Source organism: Esox lucius, chromosome 11 (assembly GCF_011004845.1).
Source record: "Esox lucius isolate fEsoLuc1 chromosome 11, fEsoLuc1.pri, whole genome shotgun sequence".
Lineage (NCBI taxonomy): Eukaryota > Metazoa > Chordata > Actinopteri > Esociformes > Esocidae > Esox > Esox lucius.
Window position 1 is genome coordinate 32,297,379 of NC_047579.1, and position 25,468 is coordinate 32,322,846.

General features: G+C 45.3%; 1 protein-coding gene across 3 annotated transcripts in view; it reads left to right on the forward strand.

Annotated features, from left to right (window-relative positions):
• cacna1ia (calcium voltage-gated channel subunit alpha1 Ia) overlaps window positions 1-25,468 on the forward strand; it is a 217,447-nt gene that overhangs the window by 168,588 nt on the left and 23,391 nt on the right. For all 3 annotated transcript variants that reach the window (XM_020051158.3, XM_034295186.1, XM_010893887.5), the window contains 18 exons: window positions 283-468; window positions 3,009-3,126; window positions 3,221-3,376; window positions 3,708-3,801; window positions 4,916-5,070; window positions 5,364-5,912; window positions 7,112-7,212; window positions 8,286-8,409; window positions 8,587-8,655; window positions 14,338-14,516; window positions 14,835-14,961; window positions 15,296-15,421; window positions 15,666-15,755; window positions 15,880-16,072; window positions 16,577-16,728; window positions 17,220-17,329; window positions 21,285-21,418; window positions 21,946-22,016. In XM_020051158.3, the coding sequence (XP_019906717.1) occupies window positions 283-468; window positions 3,009-3,126; window positions 3,221-3,376; window positions 3,708-3,801; window positions 4,916-5,070; window positions 5,364-5,912; window positions 7,112-7,212; window positions 8,286-8,409; window positions 8,587-8,655; window positions 14,338-14,516; window positions 14,835-14,961; window positions 15,296-15,421; window positions 15,666-15,755; window positions 15,880-16,072; window positions 16,577-16,728; window positions 17,220-17,329; window positions 21,285-21,418; window positions 21,946-22,016 (2,734 nt within the window). The remainder of the gene's footprint in view (window positions 1-282; window positions 469-3,008; window positions 3,127-3,220; window positions 3,377-3,707; window positions 3,802-4,915; window positions 5,071-5,363; window positions 5,913-7,111; window positions 7,213-8,285; window positions 8,410-8,586; window positions 8,656-14,337; window positions 14,517-14,834; window positions 14,962-15,295; window positions 15,422-15,665; window positions 15,756-15,879; window positions 16,073-16,576; window positions 16,729-17,219; window positions 17,330-21,284; window positions 21,419-21,945; window positions 22,017-25,468) is intronic.

The window sequence follows — 25,468 nt, forward strand, 5'->3', positions numbered from 1 at the left end:
GGGGGGATTTGAGAAACATTGCTTCTCTTTCGTTCTTCTGTCTGTCTGCGTGACTGATTTCCTCTCCTTCTCTAATATTTCCTCACTCTCACACTTACCTTCTCCTCTCTCCCCTTCCCTCGCCCTCTCCCCCATCTCTCCCACTCACTTTGCTCCTTCCCTCCCGACCCTCCTCTGGGTTTCCTCTTCACCTGTGTTCTCCTCTTTTTCTCCCCTTCCTCGTCTCTTTGTTTTCCATCTCAATCGTCCCTCCTTCCATTTCTCCTCCCCTGCCCTCTGCAGCGTGTGTGAGATCATAGGCCAGTCAGATGGTGGTCTGTCAGTCCTGAGGACGTTCAGGCTGTTGAGGGTCATCAAGCTGGTGCGTTTCATGCCGGCGCTAAGGAGACAGCTGGTGGTTCTGATGAAGACCATGGACAACGTCGCCACCTTCTGCATGCTCCTCATGCTCTTCATCTTCATTTTCAGGTGTGGGCCGCCATGTGCAGTTTTTGGTTCCCGTTGGTTCGTGCGCGTTGGTTTGTAGGTCCATGACCATGACTGCAGTGGATTTTGTTGAGCTGATACAGTTATGGCACTGTGTCATTTTTACACCCACAAACCGGTCATGTTGTTCCTGTTTGAAGACACGACCGGCCCCCTGTTGTCCATCATCTCCCGTGTGTCCCACCTCCTTCCCCCCGGATGTACTGTATGTTGTCTCAGACGCAGGCGGCTCCACAAGGGCAATGGTCTCCTTGTTTGAGTGACAGTGCGATAAGCAGTTGAGTGTGATTGATAGACAGGACAACAGAGAGCATTCCCCTGGTGAGGACACGCTCGCGCACACGCGCGCGCACTTAGACACGCGCGCGAGCGCGCACGCCCTGCAGCGCTGCCGTCCCACGTAAGTGCGCCAAGACAGATGGTGGCAGGATGGCGATGGAGCGAGCTAACACACAAGCTGCCCTTGTCTGTCTTCCCGCTGTAGCTGCTAGCGATTAGCCAGCGCCTAGCGCCACACCGTCGCTCCCCATCCACCCACACTGGTTTCTTAGCCGTCATCTCCTTAACGACACAGTGATTTATTTCAATAGATGGACGGGGCTGTCCATGGTAACATACCCTGCGGCCCTTTTTATGAGGAAACAGGGTGTTAAGACCAATAGATACACAGAGAGGAGAGACGGAGGTAGAGAGAGAGAAAGGGACATGTGGGTGGAGAAAATGAACTAGAGGAATGCGACAATGATGTATCGCTGCTGTGAAGGAAAACATCGGTGTGAAGGTTGTGGATTCCTGCTGACTGTCCAGGGGGCGTTTTGTGATTGTATCCACTGGTGAGCTGCTGCGGTATGTTGGTACAGCATCCATATTAGGAACGTTATCCCCAGAAACTCTGTTCTTCCTCTTACTCAGCCCTCCCCCGGTCAAACGTCACCCCTCCCTTGGTCAAGTATCCCCTCAACCCTTGTCAAAAACCACCCTGTTTAAGCTTCAGCCCTCCCCTGGTCATTTGTCAGTCCTCCCCTTGTCAGTTGTCAGTCCTCCCCTGGTCAGTCGTCAGTCCTCCCCTTGTCAGTCGTCAGTCTTCCCCTTGTCAGTCGTCAGTCCTCCCCTTGTCAGTCGTCAGTCCTCCCCTTGTCAGTCGTCAGCCCTCCCCTGGTCAGTCGTCAGTCCTCCCCTTGTCAATCATCAGCCCTCCTCCAGTCAAACATCAGCAATCCCTTAGTATCAGTAAATTATGTTTTTGTGCTTAATCACAAAATGTCACCTTTATTGAAATACTGGTGTGTGCTTGCTTAGCTAGATTCAGTGGTGTAGTCAATTCTTTAGTAGAACGGCTTAACTGAAAATAATGAATCTAGCTAAGCAAGTACACAACAGTATTTCAATAAAGGTGACATTTTGTGATTATGAAAGTGCAAAAACATAATTTTCAAATTGATCTTACCTTAGACAAGCTAGCACCACTTCTGTATTGAGTCTATGTGATAATAGTTCCTGTTTTTTTGCTCATTTTATTCGCTGGGAAACATCGTATACGCTGGGAAACAGACTGATACTTTACTAAGGGGATTTCTGATGTTTGACTGGAGGAGGGCTGCCGATTGACAACGGTAGGATTGACGATTGACAAGAGGAGGGCTGATGATTGACAAGGGGAGTGCTGATGATTGACAAGGGGAGTGCTGATGATTGACAAGGGGAGTGCTGATGATTGACCAGGGGAGTGCTGATGATTGACCAGGGGAGGGCTGATGATTGACAAGGGGATTGCTGATGATTGACAAGGGGAGGGCTGACGATTGACAAGGGGAGGACTGATGATTGACCAGGGGAGGGCTGATGATTGACAAGGGGAGTGCTGATGATTGACCAGGGGAGTGCTGATGATTGACCAGGGGAGGGCTGATGATTGACAAGGGGATTGCTGATGATTGACAAGGGGAGGGCTGACGATTGACAAGGGGAGGACTGATGATTGACCAGGGGAGGGCTGATGATTGACAAGGGGAGTGCTGATGATTGACCAGGGGAGTGCTGATGATTGACCAGGGGAGGGCTGACGATTGACAAGGGGAGGACTGATGATTGACAAGGGGAGGACTGATGATTGACAAGGGGAGGACTGATGATTGACAAGGGGAGGACTGACGATGGACAAGGGGAGTGCTGACGATTGACCAGGGGAGGGCTGAAGCTTAAACAGGGTGATGTTTGACAAGGGGAGAGCGGATACTTGACCAAGGGAGGGGTGACCTTTGACCGGGGGAGGGGTGATGACTGAGTAGGAGGAAGAACTGAGTTTCTGGGGACGAATGATAATGTTCCTAATATGTATGCTGCTTGTTGGTCTGTTCGTAAGGCTCCCCTGCTCACTGGGCAGCTAGAATCTGAGCCCATACCTCCACACGCGGGACATAGCACCAAGTTCAAGGCTTTCTTTTTTATTTCTTTTTTGCCTGCAACTAGTTCTATGTTACTGTCGGTAGCTGACGTGTCTCCATCCTGTGTGTGTTGGACAGTATCCTGGGGATGCATATATTTGGCTGTAAGTTCAGCCTGAAGACGGAGACAGGAGACACCGTTCCTGACAGGAAGAACTTTGACTCTCTACTGTGGGCCATTGTCACCGTGTTCCAGGTATGCAAGCAGCAGCACACACAAGCGTCCACACTCATACAGTACACACGTGGCGGACTGGCCCCATCGTGTCCCGTGTGTGTGTGTCCCCCAGATCCTGACCCAGGAGGACTGGAACATGGTGCTGTACAATGGCATGGCCTCCACCTCTCCGTGTGCCGCGCTCTACTTTGTAGCTTTGATGACTTTCGGGAACTATGTCCTCTTTAATCTACTGGTGGCCATCTTGGTGGAGGGCTTTCAGGCTGAGGTAATGGCGAAAATATTTTTGACCTTTTATTTTTTCTGATAGGGCAAAACTGCCATTTTGAAAAATATGTTTCTTGTTAATGAGCAGAGCAGGAGTTCGCTTTTAGTCTGGAGGAGGTGGTAACCTGTTTTTATTAGATAGAGCTGTTAGCTTTTAGGGCTTTTAGGGAATCTGGGCTGGGATAAAACTTCAAAACACTTTAAAGCGCTTTTGTACACTTTCGGGAATGAGGCTAGGTAAGATTGACGTTTCTATTTAAAACGGCCTGTGGCTGTATTCTGTATTAACTTTTATAGCTGTTTCCCTTCATTCCTCTCTTCTCTGGAAACAGGGGGATGCCAACCGGTCATACTCAGAGGATGACAGGTCCTCCTGTAACTTTGACGAAAACTCAGAAAAACTGAAGGACTCTGTTCATCTCTCTGGTGGGTTCAGAGACAAGACACTCGACTCTAGAAGCGCTGTCCTGTAAAGACACAATAGCCGAACAGTCTCACTGGGAGAAATTAATTGGACAGCTTGCAGCGACATTGAGTCAATGAAGTAGCAAAATCAAGTGGAATGTTTTGAACCAAGCATATTAATGCAAATGTCAAATCTTGCTGTTACGAAAGATGCTGAATAATATTGAATATACTGTAAGTACAGAAAAAATAACATCGACCATAATTAGCAACACAAGTCTGTGGCTGCAGATGCTTCCCAGACTAAACCATGTGTCTGAAAATGGAAGCTGCAGACATGTTGAATAATACATATTGTAACTCTATTTATCTCACTCTCTCCTCTTCCCAACAGACATACAGAAACACAACTCCCAGTACTCTGCATGAGCTGGTCGTGTTAACTATAAAAAATGCTGATCTTTTCAGTGTCATGCTGACAGTTTATCCCCTACTCTTATCTCCAATTCTCAAATGAAAAAAATTAAAATACTAGAAGCCAGCTTTTTCAACGAAATCCAGAACGTCCTTAGGAGAGCTTCTCTGGAGAAATTTAGGAATTCTAGCAGAAGCAGCTGCCTATCAACATAGTCCTGTGTGTGCAACTTACACACATATTATCATCTGCCAGGCAGTAAGGACATGCAGCTCAAACAACTGGTTGCCCTGTGGAGCTGCTCACAGACAAATAACAGTGTCAGGGAAGTTAAATCAAACTAGGTTCTCATAATGAATTTATATAATTCATCACATATTCAAAAGGGAGAATTAGTTGCTGCAACTGTCTGAAGAATTAGGCTAACTCCTGTTTGCCTGCTCCTATGTGTGTTGTGTAAGTTAGCATGCCAAAACCCTCATTGCTAAAAAACCTTCCCAATTAAATATTGACTCCAAAGTAGGCCTCCCTGGCAGAATAACATCATAATCTGTTGCTTATCAGTCAGTTTCTCATTGTAGAAACCTGTAGAGAAATCAATCAATTTCTATCTGTCTGTCCTTCGGTCTGACTTTGTCTTCATTCACTCTTCTCCAATTTCTCTCTTTCCTTCTGTCTCTTTCTTCCTCTTTTCTCCTCCCCCTCATCTCTCCCTGCCAGACCCTAAAATCTGCACCCTGACACCCAACGGTCACCTGGACCTTTCCCCAGGACCCACAGGCCTTTACCCGGCTGACAGGCTCACCTTCGCGCTGGGCTCACGGAACAACAGTGTCATCTCCCTGGGCAGGGCCAACCTGGAGGGCAGGTCTCTGGTGAGCTTGTGGGGGGTGGAGGGAGAGTGGGCGAGGTCAGAATCAGACGTGTCTTGCAATGTTGGGGATCAATTCCCGAAATAAATTAAATTGACATAGAAACTTCCTATATCAACTTGCTCAATGATGTAAGGCTCTGCCTGTCTCCCTGTCTTCCACTCCGTCTCCCTCTGCCTGTCTGCCTGTCTCCCTGTCTTCCTCTCCCTGTCTTCCTCTCCCTGTCATGCTCTCCATGTCTCCCTCTGCCTGTCTGCCTGTCTCCCTGTCTTCCTCCCGTGTTCTTCCTCTCCAAGTGTCCGGGGCGGAGCTCCCTGTACCACAACTGGGGTCGCCCCGCGCCCCCGACCCAGGGGATGTGGGGTCGTAGGTCTAGCTGGAACAGCCAGGGTCACCCGTCCCGATCGCTGGGCCTGGGCATAGGAGGAGGGGGCAGCCTGCGCTCTCGCAGCCCCCATGCATCCTACCCAGCCGAACAGGAGGCACTTCTCTCCCGCCCTCACCCTGCCCCACACCTCGCCCTCCCCCCTCCCCTCCTGGCACGACATTTTGTCCCGCGGCGTGACCGTCGAGCTCTGTCTCTGGAGCTACCGGAGCTCCTCCAAGTCCCGGGAACCCCCGTGGCTCCACTGCTCCCTTACCCCAGGAAGAAAAGCTTGTCTGGAGGGCTGGGTGGTGGAGGAGCTGGAGGGGAGCACCAGGACTGTAACGGGAAGGCTCCCGCAGCCCAGCTCCAACTTCAGCTACCGCCACACCCCCGTCCCCATCCACAGCTGATGACAGATGTGTTCCCTCAGGTCAACACTCGCAAGGACCGAGAGGACCTGGACGATGAGATCGACTATGTGAGTAGTTGTTTGGGGGAGTGGGGGGGCTGACTGATTGAATTGACACAACTAAGCATGTTTTAACAGTGCTGATTCATGACCTGTGAACCACATTGGTTATTGACGCTTATACTGTGATAAACCCAGTCTCTACCAAGCAGTTTATAAAATACATACTGTATATACATACTCCAGCAGACGCTCCATTGTGTCTCTCCCTTAAGTTCTATCTCTTTATATAATTTCAAAAGAAACAATGCCACACATACAAATTAAGAGACCACTGCACCTTTTTCTTTCCTTTCCAAAAAAGTTGAAAAGGAAAGTTTTGAGTGACAGAAGAGTTCAATATGCAGTGGTCTCTTAATTTTAACCCTCCTGTTCCTCTCTCAAAACCTTCCTTTATGACTTTTTTGGAAAGGAAAGAAAAATTTGCAGTGGTCTCTTAATTTTTGGCGGAGCTGTATATGCTTAAACCAGGCATTTACACAGACATGGCATTTACACAAACATAAACCATGGCTAACATGCAACACTGGACTAAACCAGGGCTAAAAAGTTGAAGTGTTTATATGAGATTAAACCAGGGCAAATTAACAATGTTATTAACACAAGACTAAACCAGGGCTAATAAGTAATTTTATTTGCACAGAACTAAACCAGAGATAATTAATAATATTATTTACACACTGCTAAGCCAGAGCTAATAGGTAATCCTATTTACACAGAACTAAACCATGGCTAAATATTAATAATATTATTTACACAGGCCTAAAACATATAATGTTATGTACACAGGCCACAATAATAATGTTATGTACACGGAGCTAAGCCAGCATTTATTCATCTTGTTTAATGGGTTCGACCTAAATGACTAAGTATTTCCTATATGTGTAGTGCAGTATTTTTAGATTAGTACACTTCACCTGTATGTAGTCCTTCATTCAGGAGGTGGCCGCAGATTAGGACACAACAAAAAGGATCTGGATATTACCTGTGATGTATGAATTGATGAAAACTACATTTTGTAAGCAATCATGACAGCGAACATATGTAGGCTGTGCTCTTTCCAAATCCTATTTTTTGCGTGAGTTCCAGCGTGCCTGCTTGTGTTTGTGTGTGTGTGTGTGTGTGTGTGTGTGTGTGTGTGTGGAATGTCCTTCCCGAGGGTGTGTGTACGTGTATGAACCTTGACTGTGCGTGTGACGTCCCTCCAGAGTCTGTGTTTCCGTATCCAGAAGATGATGGAGGTGTACCGGCCGGAGTGGTGCGAGGCCAGAGAGGACTGGTCGGTCTTCCTCTTCTCTCCTCAGAACAGGTCCGTCTGGCCTTCCCTCTCTCTATACCTCTTCAGTCTGTCAGTTTACAGCAAAGACTGGACACGTTTGTTCCTACTCAGCTCCAACACACCTCACATAACATTTCGAGGTTCACATGCTACATTCATGTTTTCACATCCAATCTATTAAAACACAACTGTTCTTCCAGCCGATCCCCCCATGAAAAAGAAGGTTCTGAACACTATCTTATGGGTATACCTGTCCCTCCAGCATGTACGATCGGCTAATCAATAGCGCTGGAACAGGTTTCCAGGTGCTGCTCCTCACCTGGTCGATAGACGGGGCAGGTTGCCAGGTTATCAGAGTTAGCCTTGATTAGTGTATTGATCCCTGTCCCTGAGGTAGTGAGGGGATGCCTCCCATAGCTACTCTGAGTCTGTTGGTCAACAGTAAATGCTAGGTAAATGCTCGGTTAATGGCTGAGCGATGGAGGTAAGGCTGTTTTTACCGTTGGTGGTGATTTGATTCTTTTTGAATTTCTGTGGTGATGTGTTCCCTATTCGGGACTTGTTGCTTGGCTACCTGAACTTGTTTCTCCGGGCATATGCCACACCTACAGACATGTTATACTTCTCAACAAGGAGTCTGGGTCTGAACAGACTCCCGGTCACACAAACCACCATGCCATCGGATTGGTCCTATAGGAAGGGATGAGTTCTCTTCTGATTGGTCTCAGAAACTGATAGGGTGAAGCAAAATGTAGAAAATGTGTAACTGGCTTTGAGGATGTGATTGGTTAGAGACCAATCGCCTAAAATATGTAGCAAATGAAAGGGCAAAGTTCGATATTTGAGTTATCATCCGTCTACTGTGGAGCATGCAAATGGCTTTGAAATAAATGAAATAACTAGAATGTGGCTATTTTCTGACTGAATGGTGATGAGCCGTGCCCTCTCTCAGTGGGGCCCAGTGTTGTTATTTCATCAGTAAAGATGTAAAATAATCCATCTCAGTCTCCCTCTTACTCGATCTGCACCCACAATCCCACCCTTCTTTCTCCCTCTCTCTCTCCCTCTCTCTTCTCTTGCTCTCTTTCCTCCCCCTCCCCCAGGTTCAGGCGGATATGCCAGTCCATCATAGCTTACAAGTTGTTTGACTATGTGGTGCTAGCCTTCATCTTCTCCAACTGTATCACTGTGGCTCTGGAGAGACCCAAGATAATGCAGGGCAGCCTGGTAAGGTCAAAGTTCACCACTATGCGTCACTAACATCCGTTGGGAATTCAACCCCTGGATCCTTGTTTTGTGGGCTGAGAAATCTCTTTACCGTTTCAGCATGAAATTCATGTAAACGCCGCCATTTTATTGGGGAAAGTAAAGCATTTCTCTCTTCCTTTCTGTCTGTCGATCCAGGAAAGGGTGTTTCTCACCATTTCCAACTACGTCTTCACTGCCATCTTTGTAGCAGAGATGACACTCAAGGTACAGTTCTACAGTTTAAGTGTGTGTGTGTCGTATGAGTGCAAGCAAGCGTACCTGTATGTCCTGGAGTCCTTCTGGTGTCCTCCTGTTCTCTAAGTGTGTTTTCATCCACAGCCCTCTATACAGATGTGGTAAAGAGGTCAATGTAATAATTCCCTGTGTTGGGAGGACTGCCATTGGCACACAGTCAAAAACTCTGATCTAGCCATGTGGATATTAATCAAATCTGTCATGATTTATTTATTTAGCTGACATACCTGCTGTTAGGCTTTGAACCCAATTGGCTTTCCTGAAAACACGTTAGATAATGTGTTGACGTTTCATTTCCGTAATATCTAAGTGATGGGACCCTGGCTAATACCTTAGACACACAGCTATAGACAACGTGTACAAGTGGGGTGAAATATCAGTCAACTAGTGTGGTCACAGCATTTAGCATTTTGAATATTTTGGTATTTTGATTGAACAGATATTAATCACAGAGCTCTTCATCTCTCCCGCAGTCTCTTAATCTCTCCTCAATCTATGCCCAAGTCTTAGTCTCTCCCTCAGTCTCTTCACCTCTCCCTCAGTATATACTCCAGTCTCTTTCTCAGTTTCTTCACCTCTCCTTCAGTCTATACTCCAGTCTCTTTCTCAGTCCCTCAGTCTATACCCAAGTCTTAGTCTCTCCCTCAGTCTCTTCACCTCTCCCTCAGTCTATACTCCAGTCTCTTTCTCAGTCCCTCAGTCTATACCCAAGTCTTAGTCTCTCCCTCAGTCTCTTCACCTCTCCCTCAGTCTATACTCCAGTCTCTTTCTCAGTCCCTCAGTCTATACCCAAGTCTTAGTCTCTCCCTCAGTCTCTTCACCTCTCCCTCAGTCTATACTCCAGTCTCTTTCTCAGTCCCTCAGTCTATACCCAAGTCTTAGTCTCTCCCTCAGTCTCTTCATCTCTCCCTCAGTCTTTACCCCAGTCTCTTTCTCAGTCTCTCCCTCAGTCTCTTCACCTCTCCCTCAGTCTATACTCCAGTCTCCCCCTCAGTCTTTTCTTCTCTCCCTCAGTCTATACCCCAGTCTCTTTCTCAGTCTCTCCCTCAGTCTCCCAGTCTCTCCCCCTTTTTTCCCATGGCATGTTCCCCATTCCACTCAAAATGAGAAATTAAGCAATGACATTAATTAGAGTGAATTTCCTCTTTTAGACGTGCCAATGTATTTCCTTGGTCTTCTATCTCTCCCACTCTCCTTCCCTTTTTTTCTCTCTCCTTGGTTCCCACCTCCTTTCTCCTCCCTCTCTCCTTCCATTCCTCCATTGTATTCTCCTCAGAGGGCTCTGGCACAAGCGGAGGCATCAATTATGCAAACTGATCAATTATTGACCAATCTACTAGAGGAGCGATGGACTTGTCTGGTCCCTGGTTGAGTGGTACACACCACCCCATGTCTCTGGATGTGTCTGCTCTGTCTGCTTTGGCTGATTACATTACTGTCTGCCTGTCAGGTTATGGATGTAGTCTTATATTTGCATATGTTTGTAATTGATAACATTCTTTTTTTGCCATGAATCTACAAATAATGTCCAATGAAGAAAACCCCCCACATTTTTAGAGATTTGTGAGTATTCAGTATTCAGTATGTGGCATGGATCAGAGCCCTCAGCCACTCCAGCGTTGTCTTGGCTGGGCGCTTTGTGTCATTATTCTGCTGAAACATGAATCTCTACCTCAGTCTGTGGTCGTGTGTGCTCTGGATCAGGTTTTTCTTGAAGGACCTCTCTAAATTTTGGTCAATTCATGCTTCCCCCAGTCCCGATCTGTCTTCCAGTCCCTGCTGCTGAAAAGCATCCCAACTGCATGATGCTCCCACAACCATGCTTAACCATAGGGATGAGATTAGCCATTTTATTAGCCTATTACGGAAATGTGAAACCTTCACACTATGAAATATATGACCACTGGCAGGTGGTGAATAACACTGATAATCTCTTTATCATGGCACCTGTCAGTGGGTGAGATATGTTAGGATGTGAACATTCTGTCCTCAAAGTTGATGTGTTAGAAGCAGGAAAAATGGGCAAGCATAAGGATCTGTGCGACTTTGACAAATTGTGATTACTAGACGATTGGGTCAGAGCATTTAAGTATAGGATATACAGTATATAGAGCAGTGTATGTATAGGATATACAGTATATAAAACCAAAGAATTATGATCATTAGCTTTTTGTCCTCAGGAAATGTCTAAGTTGAGATAGTGGGCTGCAGCAGACATGCTCTGAGGGCCTCTAACACATCAGGGAATCAGGCTGTGTGCATTAACCTCACTGACAGACTCATCATTCAGCTTAAAGGCACAAGCAACACCGCAGATATCGAGATGAAGGCTCTCACAGAGACACACTCGGTATGTGCCTGGGATCACGTGGTTCCAACCACGGACCATAACCGGGGGTCCAACACCCGCAGTGTATTTTTAAACTAGAGTGAAGTAATTATGACAATAGGAAATAATAAATTCACTCTCTTTTTGCAATGCTCATCGTAGCTTTAATTCCCAATGCCAGTACAATGTCCACAGTCAGATGGTCAGGCCTCCATGTTAAGACTGGGGCCAGGAGTCAGGATCGTTAGGCTCACACGTAACGACACGCAGCAATCCTTTGTGCTCTCGTCAGTGCCATGCTAAGGGATTATTTAGCTTCAGTGTACCACTGCCAGGCAGTCACAGGCTATAATGGCTGGAATTACGGTGATTAACACCACTGTATAATATTCTTTGGACTGCTGTTCTGTTCATTCTGAAGTTAATTAAAATATTTAAGTCGCAGGCATTTTTCTATCCAGTGTACTCATGTCAACCCGTTCACATCGCTGCCCCGTGCCGCGCGGGAATCCCTCCCCCTGAATGTGCATAAGCCATAAGGGCCAGCAGCCCCAGATGGCAGGGATTTGCGTCCGTGATGCAACATGGATACATATGTGTTAGCAGGAAGCACGCAGCTAGTCATGGGGATGTGGATGTGTGCCACGGTGACGCTCCAGCAACCTCTGTAAAAGCACCATCACTCCGACTGGGTGTCAGAAAGCTTACCCTGTCTACCTGCAGTTTGTACTGGACATGTCTGACAGATCTACTGTTTACTCGGGTTTCTGTGAGATGGATAGCACCTACTGCTAGAAGCTAGCGTGACTGTGTTTTTATGTTTGTAGGTGTTTTTGTGTGTTTGTGTGCTCCCAGGGCCTGCAGCAGGCAGTGTGACTGTGACAGATAATGTCAGTGTCTGCCAGTGGGCTCTGGCTAGTAGGAGCAGTTGTGTGTGTGTGTGTGAACAGGTGTGGTTGTGTGCGTCACAGTGAGATTGCCCATTTCATGACACAGGTGAGCAGGTGTGTTTGTGTGTGTGTGTGTGTGTGTCTGCATGCTTTAGTGTTGTGTGTAAGCTATTTGTGTGCTTGCACTTGTGAACTCGAGAGTGTGTAGTTCTCCTTGAGGTGGTTCTGTAGTGTGTGAGTCACTCTGTCACTCTCTGTCTCGTTAGTGTCAATATATTCCCACACAAAGACTCCTGTGACCTGCAGCTGCTTATATCTCTATCACTCCTTCGTTTTCTCTCTCTCCCTTCTTTGCTCACCTCATCTTTATCCTTCTTTCTGTACTTTCTCTACTTCTCCCTCCCTGTTTTACCTCTCTGTCTCTCTCGATCTCTCTGCCTGTTTCTTTTCTTCTTAAGTTCCATTCTGGTCACTTCAGTAAGTCACAAATGAGGTCATGCACTCTCACCACGTATCATCAACAATGGAAACTGCGCTTTCTTTGTGATTACATCACCGCTTGGCCCTATTCACATTGATCCTCCCATTCTCAGAACAGAACATCTCCTGCTTAAAAAAACAGGATATGCCTCAGAACTGTTCATCACTACATCCACCAGCTGTCAGTTGGGGAAAACCATCCGGGCACTGTCACGTAAAGCAGATGCGGTGAAGTCCTCCTTGACCTACATTTTAATGTTTCCTGTTGTCAAGAGTGTCTCGACAATGAATAAAATGACATGAACACACAAATAAAGGCATTTAAATGAAGAAATGGATGGGAATCCTTCAGGAAACCTGGAGGAATGGATGAGATTCCTATTTGGGTGATGAAGTGGGTGAGATTCTTCACGACGGACCAAAAATTTTTTGGTGGGCAAAGTGTTGGATTCCCCTGGTGACTGTTGGCGCGGTTCTTTGATTGTTACTGCATAGCGGATGTTCATCTACGGGTGGACTGTCTGCCCCCCTCTTCAGTCACCTTGCTGCAGGTCTGCCAAATTCAACCAGATTCTAGAGGTCAACGGTCCCTGCGAGTTGTCTACCAAGTTTGGGATACGGCTGATATTCTCCATGTCGCGAAGCGCAGTGCTGGGACTGTGGAAATACATGGCTGGGACATGGTTGCACAGCGCCAACTCTAGTTCACTCTTTTGGATTAGCCAATGTCCTCAAACTGCCTGTACGTGGGAATCCTTTCAAATTCGCTTTGAGGGAAGGGGGTAGGGGGAGAGGTTGGTTTGTGGCCGTCCCCCTCAGAGATTGCCTGCGAGCACGACGTGATCAGCTGTTGAACCCTGAAGTGTTAAAAGGAGCGTTCCTTTGACCGGTCCCTTCTTGGGCATCGGCCTGCCCTTCACTTTTCTTCTATACTATCCTGTTGAACAGGTGTAAACAGCACCGCACTTCCAGTGGGCTGTGAAGAGGGGGCAGAAGAAAGCTCCTAGCACGATGAAGGGGAGAGTGCTCTGCCAAACCGGCTCAAAGCAGGACGCTATCTAAGCTGTGACTGTCTCACCGGGTTAAGGAGGTTTCTCCCCGGCGTATGACAGCAAAGACCCAGACCTGCCTGGCAGGGTCCGCGCTCACTGAACTAGGGATGTTGGCGACATCCTGTTAACTGTTCAAAGGGTTGACTGTGGTGGATATTTGTGCTGCAGTGAGCTGGGCATCACCTCACACATTTCTGAGGTGTTATTGCCTCAGAGAGATGGGCTCCCAGCCTGGAGTGCAGTGTGCTGTCGGCTGGGACAGGAGTGGGTGAATAGGCAGCCTGTTCCACGTCACCCTTGGAGAAGTCTGGTGTGTCCAGACACTTTGGGTCGGCTGCCTCCGTGCTCAGTGTTCCACCTGACTGGCTCGGGGCATGATAGTATATATGTGTCGATCCAAAGTATTGTAGATATAAATATATAAATGACGAAATGGAGTATGACACAACCCAGGCCACCAAGATGAAGAGCGTTGCCTGAATCAACCTGAATGTTGGGATTCTCAGCCCCCCATAGGCTTTGAAATGAAAGGGGTAATTGCGTTTTGTGTTCAGGTTGTGCACGCGGCGAGAATGCGTGCCGACATGTATCGTCTCCCCCCCTTCCCTCCCTCGGGGAACCAGGGTTTCAGACATAACCCGAAGTTTCCATTTCTCATGCACAATTCATTCTCTCTGGGATCTCTCTATTCAATTCTCTTGTTAACCTGTCTTCTATGCTGAGATAATTGCAGGGGAACGACTACTGTTTGCATGATGCATGACTGTTTCCATATTTCTCTCTAATTGGACCGACTCGATAGTAATAGAAATAGAAATGTTCTGCTAAATGAATACTCAGCAAACGATCAAACCTTGGAGTATGTCTGTTCTGTATGTCTCCCCCTGTCCTCCCACTACAGGTGGTGTCTATGGGTCTTTATATAGGGGACCAGGCTTATCTGAGAAGCAGCTGGAACGTGCTGGACGGATTCCTGGTCTTCGTGTCGTTGATTGACATCGTGGTGTCCATGGCCGGTGGCGCTAAGATCCTGGGAGTGCTGAGGGTTCTCAGACTGCTCCGCACGCTGCGCCCACTGAGGTCGGGAACCATGCACTTTGACCTCCAGTTGTAGGGCAGCTTGAGGATGGTCTTCCTCTGACGTTTATTTCACCTTCGTTAGTAAAACGTCATCTGTGAAACGTAGAAGTAGATGATACAGTGTAATTACTCTAGCCTGGTCACAGATGTGTTTCGAATGACGGTGACTATATTAGTTGGTATAAGACTACACATAACCCGTCCAGCACCAGGCTAATACTGCCAATTTTGTCAAATCCAAAATATTTTGAAAGCGAAACACTTAACCCTCCTTTCGCTCCGTCTTCCATCTCTCACCTCCCATGTTTCCATCTCCAGGGTAATCAGTCGAGCCCCAGGTTTGAAGCTGGTAGTGGAGACTCTGATAACGTCTCTGAAACCAATAGGAAATATTGTCCTCATCTGCTGTGCTTTCTTCATCATTTTCGGCATCCTGGGGGTACAGGTAGGGCTTGTTACCTATCGTCTGTCTCTCGATCTCTATGTTTATTTAGCATTTCATTCACCTTTCCCTTGCCCTGTCAGCCCAGGATCTTTCTTTTCTACTGTACCTTGGTCTTCTCTTTAGCTCTACCAGTCTAACGCTTTATACCTTTCTTTTTCTATTTTGAATATCATGGGTCTTCGTCACTGTGTCCTTCCTTCCTGTCTTTGGAGTCTGGTCATTACTGGCTTAACCAGTCTGTCCTTTGTTATTGTCCGATGAATGAAAACACTTCCATGTGAAAAACAGCAGGCATCTGGACGGGCTTTGTATTTGTTTCCAATGTTCATGACAGTTGTTCAAAGGGAAGTTTTTCTACTGCTTTGGCCCCGATGTCAAGAACATAACCAACAAGTCTGACTGTCTTCAGGCCAACTACAAATGGGTCCATCACAAATATAACTTTGACAATCTGGGACAGGTGAGGATATCTCCCAATACCAGTTTCAGACCCTGTGTCATTCAAACAGAAATACCTGAATACAATACTGAACCAATGTTTTGTCCATGTTTGCGTTTATATATGTTCATGTACGTCCATGTTTCTTTCATTTCAAATCTGTGTGGTCAAATGTCTGGTGTCTGTGTGTGGTTTTTATGACTGTATATGTCTGTATTTCTGTGTGTGTGTGTCCGTACATGTGCTTGTGTGTTCTGTCACACAGGCACTGATGTCCCTCTTTGTGCTGGCTTCGAAGGACGGCTGGGTCAACATCATGTACCATGGCCTGGACGCTGTCGGGGTAGACCAACAGGTGATAATACTCTCATGACATAGAAGTAATATGTGTAGACATGGTCATCCCTACTTTCTTTTGGTTGTGCTGGCTGATCTATTAAAGCGTACTCGACTCTCGTCTCCTCCCTTTTCCCTTTCAGCCGGTGACCAACAACAACCCCTGGATGCTGCTCTATTTCATCTCCTTCCTGCTCATCGTTAGTTTCTTCGTGCTCAACATGTTTGTGGGGGTGGTGGTGGAAAACTTCCATAAGTGCCGGCAGAATCAAGAGGTGGAAGAGGCTAAAAGGAGAGAAGAAAAACGACGGAGACGCATGGAGAAGAAAAGGAGGGGTAAGAGAGAAAAATACAAAAGTGAGAGGGAGAGTTGGTGAGTGAGTGGAAGAAACATGACAAATGAGGGACCGAAAGAAAGAGCAAGGAGTTGCTTTTTCTGACTGAAATGTCCCTTCTTGTTTGAACACACCCCCTCCTATATTGGAGAGGGGGCCTGCCACACTGGGTGCCCAGGGAGCGATTTGGGTTAAAGGCCATGCTAGGTTACCTGCCAATGAGGGAAAGACAAGAGTAAAAAACAAAAAGAATGTTAGGAATGGAGGGAAGGGTTAGGGTTAGGGTAAGAATGAGCGATGATGGACAGTAATCAATGACTGAGGCTGGTATATCTGTGGACATGAAGACATCAGAGAAAGTAGTATAATTTAAAGTGGTATACTTTGAAGTAGCATAATTTGGAGTAGTATGGTTTGGAGTAGCATAATTTGGAGTAGTATGGTTTGGAGTAGCATAATTTGGAGTAGTATGATTTTCTAACATCTGTATCTGTCTCTCTGTCAGATGCCCAGAAGATTCCCTACTATGCCAGCTACAGTTCCATCCGCTTGTGGATCCACACCCTGTGCACCACCTACTACCTGGACCTCTTCATCACCTTCATCATCTGCATCAACGTCATCACCATGTCCCTGGAGCACTACAGCCAGCCACATGTACGTCTGGGGGCGGGAACAATGACACTGTTCTATTGGCTGTTGTTTATATAGGTTTGATGTATGTCTGGGGGGAATGAAGAATGACTGCTGTCTGTTGTTTATATAGGTTTAATGTATGTCTGCAGGAATGAAGAATGACTGTTGTCTGTTGTTTATATAGGTTTGATGTATGTCTGCAGGAATGAAGAATGACTGCTGTCTGTTGTTTATATAGGTTTGATGTATGTCTGCAGGAATGAAGAATGACTGTTGTCTGTTGTTTATATAGATTTGATGTATGTCTGGGGGAAATGAAGAATGACTGTTGTCTGTTAAAGATTTGATGTATGTCTTGGGACAGAAAGGATGAGATTGTTCTCCTCTGTTGATTGCCTACATATATTTGGTGAATCTAACACATTTCAGTTTACCGTAAAAGCTACAACAGTTAACTATTTACCTTTCTTCCATCTGCCCGACCCTCCTCTCGCTCCCTTTCCCTCTCTCAGTCTCTAGATCTGGCACTGAAGTACTGTAACTATTTCTTCACCTCCACCTTTGTATTGGAGACCCTCTTGAAACTCACTGCCTTCGGCTTCAGACGCTTCTTTAAAGACAGGTATGTGCTGGGCTACGCAGAGTTAACGAACACAATATATAGTGATAATGTGTGAGTGTATGTGTGTTCTCTCACTGTGGTATCATAGATGTCCTTCTTGACCAGGCCTCCCGTAGAATATAAGATATTTTAAAATGTCATTTGTTTTTATTTTTGGCAGTGGGTTCATGCAGAGAGCAGAAGTCTCATCTCCAGATGAGTCTTGCATGAACAAAACGATTAAAATTATTAAATTGTTTTTATGTAGACAATCTACATAAACACATCAAAACATACAATGTACATAAACACATCAAAACACACAATGTGCACTTCATGTCTACACATCAACTAAACAAAACACATTATGCCCAACCCAATCATGAAACAATAATGAGAAACACACTTTCTTCTTTTAAAGGGTGATGTAACTTCTTTTATTGACCTAGAGGAACCAGTTAACCAGTTTTATAGTATCTTGAAGAATATTCCAGATATGTTGCAAAATGATTAAAAGCTGACTTTACCTAACTCAGTGGAAATCTCTGGGGGACATTTTTGAAAGGTTATCCACCTGGATTATTCCTAACGGATCAGAAACAAGTGCATTTAAATATTCCAAAAAAAAAAAACAAGAGTCCCCATTTAATTTCGTTCTAGTAATTTATTTCTATGTATCTAATCCTATCCGAAAGGCAAAATCTGTGTAAATAACTTCTGAAAAACAGGCCCCAGAGTTTGTCATCCCTGAGACCGTATCTAATTGCTTGTACTTCAGTATGTCAAATAAGGTATGGTAGTAGTTTATGCAGGAGAGCTTTTTGAAGAAAAAGCAGGCCAGCCTACTTTCTAAAACAGAGTGCAGTGATGTTTTCCAGTGTAAAGAAAGCATAATTCACAATGATAAACTGTCCAGTGTCTTCAAAGGAGAGGCTGCATTCATACAAGCAAGGAGTTGAAAAGCCTTCCTGCATGTTTACAAATAGGCCTACACTCTGAACAGAAATATAAATGCAAAATGAAACTTTTGAAGGTTTTGAGTTATTGCTAATTGCTTTTTCCCTCAAAACCTAAAATATTGGTGGCATTGTGTTTGGAGACAAAACTGCACATTTTACAGTGCCCTTTTATTGTGCAAATGGAATATTTCTGGGATTTTATGGGACCAATATTTTACATATTAAAAATTAATATGTTAATTTGTGTTAATTTGTGTTCAGTGTATTTTGGTAGCGTAATAAGAACATTTCAACTATATGATTTGATTAAAATAAATAATACTACCTAAAAATCTATTATATCCCATTGCAAATCATGTTATAGCCTTTCATAACGTTAACAGTATTTACCTCAAAATGTTATGTATTTTACTTCCCATAATGCCTTTGGGGATGGGTGCCTTGCCCAGAATGATGCTGTCACACCTATTATTTACTTTCGCCTACCTCCTCACTAAGACACTTAGCAGTTCTGTTTGTTATTATACACATGCAAAGATGTCCATTACAAAGTCTAAAGATTCCGTATTCCAGAATTTCTGGCCACTGGTTGTAAAAATGCCACTGTTGTTCCAAAACTGTCCCAGAAAATGGTGTGCTATGTGATGAATGTGAAGATAGGTGCTGCAGGTAATCAAAACCACTCGCTTTCAAAATCAGAATTTCAAGTCTATCTAAGTTCAGTCACCGTGTTCCGATTCTAGGGTACTGATTTTACTTACAGATTATGCACATATATACAGCATTTTACACATCCAGCTCAAAAGGGGAAAATAGTATGTCATTCGCAAAAAGATTCGGACTGAATGATTAACTGTCCCATTTTTCTTAATATTAAATTTTTGCAATACTCACCCTACAGCAACAGCAGTTAGCATTCAAACCTCTTACAGCGCTCCTGCTATAATCACTTTTGGCTGACCTGCTTTAAAAATATGAAAAAGGAGTTTAGATGGTAAAATTACTCCCAAGTTTATTCACTGCTTGTTTTCTCCCATGAACACGTGTAGTGAATTTATTAACGAGGAAATGAATTTAGCAACAAGGAAATGACAGAGGGATGTCACTTTCACTCGTCTACCATTGTTTGTCTATGGGCTGGAGAAAAGATGGAGACTTACAGTATGGTGCTGCTTTTCTATTTCACATCAGACGCTTCTGTGGCAGGGATTTAGGATACGCTTCTGTATGCACCCACAATCATTTCTGGTGAATAAACTATCATTTCACAGATTTTCCTTTTAGCTAACTTAACTAAATCATCAGCATGCTTTTTGAAGGAAAGCCTGTCATCAGTCAGTGTGTCTAGATATTTCTAAACAGCTGTGCTGTTGGTTATAATATAGCCAGCCTGATGCAGGCACTGGAGACACAACTCTGGGCTACAGCCCAAGACAGGCATTGGGTTCTGTGGGTGGAGGCATGATGTCAGACCAGAGGAAGTCGCCTCAATGAACTGTAAGTCATTTATAGCTTCCTTTACCAGGGCAAGCTCTGTCATAGCTCACTATGTTTCTGGATCACTATTTACTGGGCCAGTTCATTGGACTGGTTTACTTGGGTCCCTTTCTATCATCTTGAATCATTGTCCATTTTGTCAGACACAGAGGAGCTGTAGTTAGTGCATTCCTCTGTCCTCCTTCTGACCCATTCCTGACATATGGTCTCTATCCAGAAGCAGAAGGATGCCTCTGCCTCCATGCTGTCCAGACTCTCCTCGGCACAGTAAGCAACACGGTGTTGGTGATGGAGCGTCATCTCCTGCTCATATAACGCTGTTATTAATTGAATTTCACTCAGAACAGAACCCAGATCAAAACCGGTCACAGAAACACCGTGGCAACAATTGACAACACAGAAACACTGCGGCAACAACTGACAACACAGAAACACCGCGGCAATGACTGACAACACAGAAACACCGTGGCAACAACTGACAACACAGGAACACCTTGGCAACAACTGACAAAAAAGGAACAAGAACCCAGAAACACATTAAAGATGTTGTGGAGAACAAAACAGCAACATTCAGCAGGTGTTTTATTAAAATGTCATTGACCCAGTTTACTATGACGACGGGAGGGAGAAACAGTTATAGGGACAGGGACAGAAAGAGGAGATGGACAGATGAAGGGAAAATAGAGAGAGGAAATGATTGTGGAGAAGGAAGGAAGGGAGGGCGAGAGAAAGAGAACCCTATGTTAGGGTGATTGTGCAGCACTTTGTCTCTTTTATGTAACGTCCCTCTTGCAATTCTCAGATTTATAGATATGAGTTTTCTCTGGGCGTCTTAAACTGGGTCATAGTCAAGAAGCAGACTGAATTATTGGGGTACTGTACACTCACACACACACACACACACACACACAAACACACACAAACACAGACACACACACATACTTAAAATGCAGGCATCTTTTTACCATGCGTGGTGAGACGAAAAAAAAAAACGAATACGGTTGGACACATTGACATCACTACTTAACCTCTTAACACAGCACCACGTCACTGAAAGGTCATTGTAACATCACTACTTAACCTCTTAACACAGCACCACGTCACTGAAAGGTCATTGTAACATCACTACTTAACCTCTTAACACAGCACCACGTCACTGAAAGGTCATTGTAACATCACTACTTAACCTCTTAACACAGCACCACGTCACTGAAAGGTCATTGTAACATCACTACTTAACCTCTTAACACAGCACCACGTCACTGAAAGGTCATTGTAACATCACTTTGATCATCGAGAAAACATTCTCATCCAGTGCGACGTGCAGCTGTCAGTGCGTTGCATTTCATACTGGCCCCTTCAGGAACGGGAGGCCCCAGCCCACACCTTGCATCGCCGCGCTCCGCCAAGTGAGCCGGACAGGATTTAGAAGAAACGCACCAGTGCGTGGCTGACATCCGACGGGAGCGCGCCCCCCCAAGCGTGACCTTAACCCATTGTGCTCTGACCCCCGTCTGCAGGTGGAACCAGTTGGACCTGGCCATCGTGCTGCTGTCCGTGATGGGCATTACTCTGGAGGAGATCGACTACAGCGCCTCCCTCCCCATCAACCCCACCATCATACGCATCATGAGGGTGCTGAGGATAGCACGGGGTAAGGCACGCACGCGCACGACAACGCACGCACGCACGCACAAACCCAGAACCCTCCACCCCCACTGTATGCTGAGCAGCGTTCACACGCTCCCTCGCTGGTGTCAGGGGTCACTGCTTGGTGATTAATCTCATCATAGCCACAGCTCGTAGCTAATGGCTAGGGCAGTGATAGGGCATCGGAGAGCCTGAGTGTGACAGCATGTCTGTCTGGGGGTGTGTGTGAGCCGGTTATAAATTTAGCTGTGACCTTTGGAAGGCTGCATGTTTCCCGTTTAGTCCAGAATTGAACCGGAGGGAATTCCCTAAACGCCCAACATTTATAAGCCCCCCCCCCCCCCTCCCGACTGTTTCTTGTCTCCCCTTATCATACTCTGTCTGACTTTCTGCCTGTCTTTCTCTTTCCACATCCATCTCCCTGTTTTTCTCCATCCTTCCCTTCTCTCTCCCTTCTCTTTTGTCTCCGCACTCCTCCCTCCCTCCCAATCTCTCCTCCCCTCTTTCCATCTCTCTCAATCCCTCTCTCAGTTCTGAAACTATTGAAGATGGCGACAGGAATGAGGGCTCTGCTGGATACCGTGGTCCAAGCCCTACCACAGGTAAAACACCCATATACACACAGACATTTACACAGAGACGTATACACACACACACACTCATTTAGATATGTCGATGTGTGTACACATACTTCTACCCAGAGAGGTATACACACAGACTTACTGTAAATGGTGGCAGCTCTTGCATCACTTTTCTTGTGTTGACTCTGCTTTTAAATGTTTGATGACCTGCTGAAAACAGCCCGTCTCCCCCACACACTTTCTGGGTCTCTCTCTGGGGCTCGCTCTGAACCTCTCTCTGGGCCTCTCTCTAGGCCACTTTCTGAACCGCTCCCTTGGCCTCTTTCTGAAACTCTCTCTTGGCCTCTCTCTTGGCCTCTCTCTTGGCCTCTCTCTTGGCCTCTCTCTTGGCCTCTTTCTGGGCCTCTTTCTGAAACTCTCTGGGCCTCTCTCTAGGCCTCTTTCTGAACCACTCCCTTGGCCTCTTTCTGAAACTCTCTCTTGGCCTCTCTCTGGGCCTCTTTCTGGGCCTCTTTCTGAAACTCTCTGGGCCTCTCTCTAGGCCTCTTTCTGAACCACTCCCTTGGCCTCTTTCTGAAACTCTCTCTTGGGCTCTCTCTGGGCCTCTTTCTGGGCCTCTTTCTGAAACTCTCTGGGACTCTCTCTAGGCCTCTTTCTGAACCACTCCCTTGGCCTCTTTCTGAAACTCTCTCTTGGCCTCTCTCTGGGCCTCTTTCTGAAACTCTCTCTGGGCCTCTCTGTGGGTCTTTAGTCAGTGCTAATGGTGACCAGCCACACTCACATACCTCTTTCTACCACTTCCACACTGTTAGAATCAGTGTTTTCGTTGAGCTTATAGGATTACACACACACACACACACACAGACACACACATTGAGAGAGCTCCTATGCCATGATGAGCGCCAGCAAGCACAGATTGGATGATAATGACTGGGAACATGGCCCCTATTTACATGTTCAGTGTGGGAAAAGAACATTTCTATCAGTTCTTCAACAAATGATTTGTAGAGGATGGCAGCTGCAAACAATCCGACACTGAAACGGAGGAAGCGTATCGAGTAACAGATGATGCTGATATTTAAACAGTATCTCTGCGTATGGTGAGGATGGAGAGTGCTTCCAGGACCACGGAGAGCTCTGGGAAAAGGCTTGTTCCCCTCCTCATGGCGTCAGAGAGCAACGCTGAATGGATTGTGTCTTTTTCATTAGCATCTAAAAGGCTAAAGTGATAACTCAATCAGTACTGTAATGCTGAGATCCTTCTGAATACCGACCCTGGTCTAGGAACAAGCCCTACGCCCAAACAGGTGTTCCCCAGGGCATCTCATATAAATGGAAAAGATTTGACAGAGACAACACATAATGCAATACGATCTTAGCTCCACCGTTCACTCTGATATGCTTGGACAGAGTTTGACCACATTGCATTTAGCTATCAAATTCCATCAGCTCTCTCACAGTAACCGAGGGTTGTTCCTGGTCCGGGATGCAGAGAAAATACTAACGGCACCGTACTGGGGAATGCACTGAGGCTGTTAGATCTAGCTGAGCTGGAATAATCAGACTTTTCTAAAAAGGTTTGGAACCGGACCAGACAACACCATTCCCGTAGAGAAAGGAAGAGATGAAGAGAGTGAATGAGGTAGAGGGTGACAGAGAGGAAGAACATGTGATGAGGAGGATGTGTAGCTTAGTGAAGATGGAGGTTAGGCACAACAGATCTCCTCCTCCGCTATCGATCCCTCTTTAATTAACACAAGGCCCTGGGACATCTCCCCAAGGGTATCAGGCCGATAATTAACACCAAGGTTATTATAGTGTGTCTGTGTCTCTCTCTGTGTGTGTGTGAGAGTTGAGAGGAGACTCATATCACCTTGAGAAAGCGAACATTCATACACCATCATAAAGGGTTCCACAGTGTCTCCAGGGCTGTGTGGAGCAGCTCCAGTTCAGTGCTGTCAAACACATTACGACATCACCTAACACACAGTCAGACTTAAGTGAAGACCTAAAGTCACATTGTCCTACTATAATTCCAAAAACATGCCATTTCTCCCTGACGGGGTCCGATGTGTCTTCCGTAAGCTGTTCACTTGGCGTTAATGAAGTTCTTCAGTCACAGCACATCGCCACTAAAGCCTAGCCAGTTGTTTTCTCAAATCCAGGCGCTGGGTGATAGACCTGAGACACAGCCTTTGGCTGGAGGCACTGCCGCACGGATCGCACACTTTGGTTTTTCAAAACATTCATTATGAGTGCTCACGGACAGATTGTATGCCGTATAAGACATCATTCATTCTGATACTCTCACATACATACATTCTCCTTTCACATACATATATTTTCACTCTCACATACATACATTCTCCTTTCACATACATATATTTTCACTCTCACATACATACATTCTCCTTTCACATACATATATTTTCACTCTCACATACATACATTCTCCTTTCACATACATATATTTTCACCCTCACATACATACATTCTCCTTTCACATGCATATATTTTCACTCTCACAAACATACACACATTCTCCTTTCACATACATATATTTTCACTCTAACATACATACAGTTTTTTTGTATGTGAGAGTGAAAATATATGCATGTGAAAGGAGAATGTATGTATGTGAGAGTGAAAATATATGCATGTGAAAGGAGAATGTATGTATGTGAGAGTGAAAATATATGCATGTGAAAGGAGAATGTATGTATGTGAGAGTGAAAATATATGTATGTGAAAGGAGAATGTATGTATGTGAGAGTGAAAATATATGTATGTGAAAGGAGAATGTATGTATGTGAGAGTATCAGAATGAATAATGTCTTATACGGCCCCTCATAAGATTGTACACAATTCTCTCTGCTACTGCATTTTCCTCTGAGCTTTTTATTTTTTTATTTTACGATTTTGATTGTTTACGTAAATGACCTTAATTTCCCTATTGTACAGAGTTAAACTTTAAATCACACCCCGATTACACCCCGTTAAATCTGTTCTATAATGTGCTAATTGACTGATTCAGAGGGGAGGTTCTTCTTGACAACCACATTTTTTGTTTCCTTGAAAGTCGTCTGAGTGTCTGTTGTTGTATTATCTGATATTATGCCCTGTGGAAACCATACCCAGCTCCTCTGAAAACCCTTGGAAATAGTACTTCCAACTAGTCAAAAACAGTGGCAGTTTTTCAAGCTGAACTCAGTATGAAAATGATTTGTTTGTTATGGATAATTTTTCTTGTTGACTGTCTTTTTGTTGGCAATTGGCTAGAATATGGTTTATGACAGGACTCGGCAAGGATCAAATAAAGACTCCAGCAATAGAGCTAAGTTAACTAAATGCTACTTACAAATTACTTCAAAGCACACACAGTCATAAAAATTAAATCCGATAATGAATCTGAATTTGCAAAGTAGGACATTATTCAAATAAAATCCTTAAATACCAAAGTAACGCTTTAAATT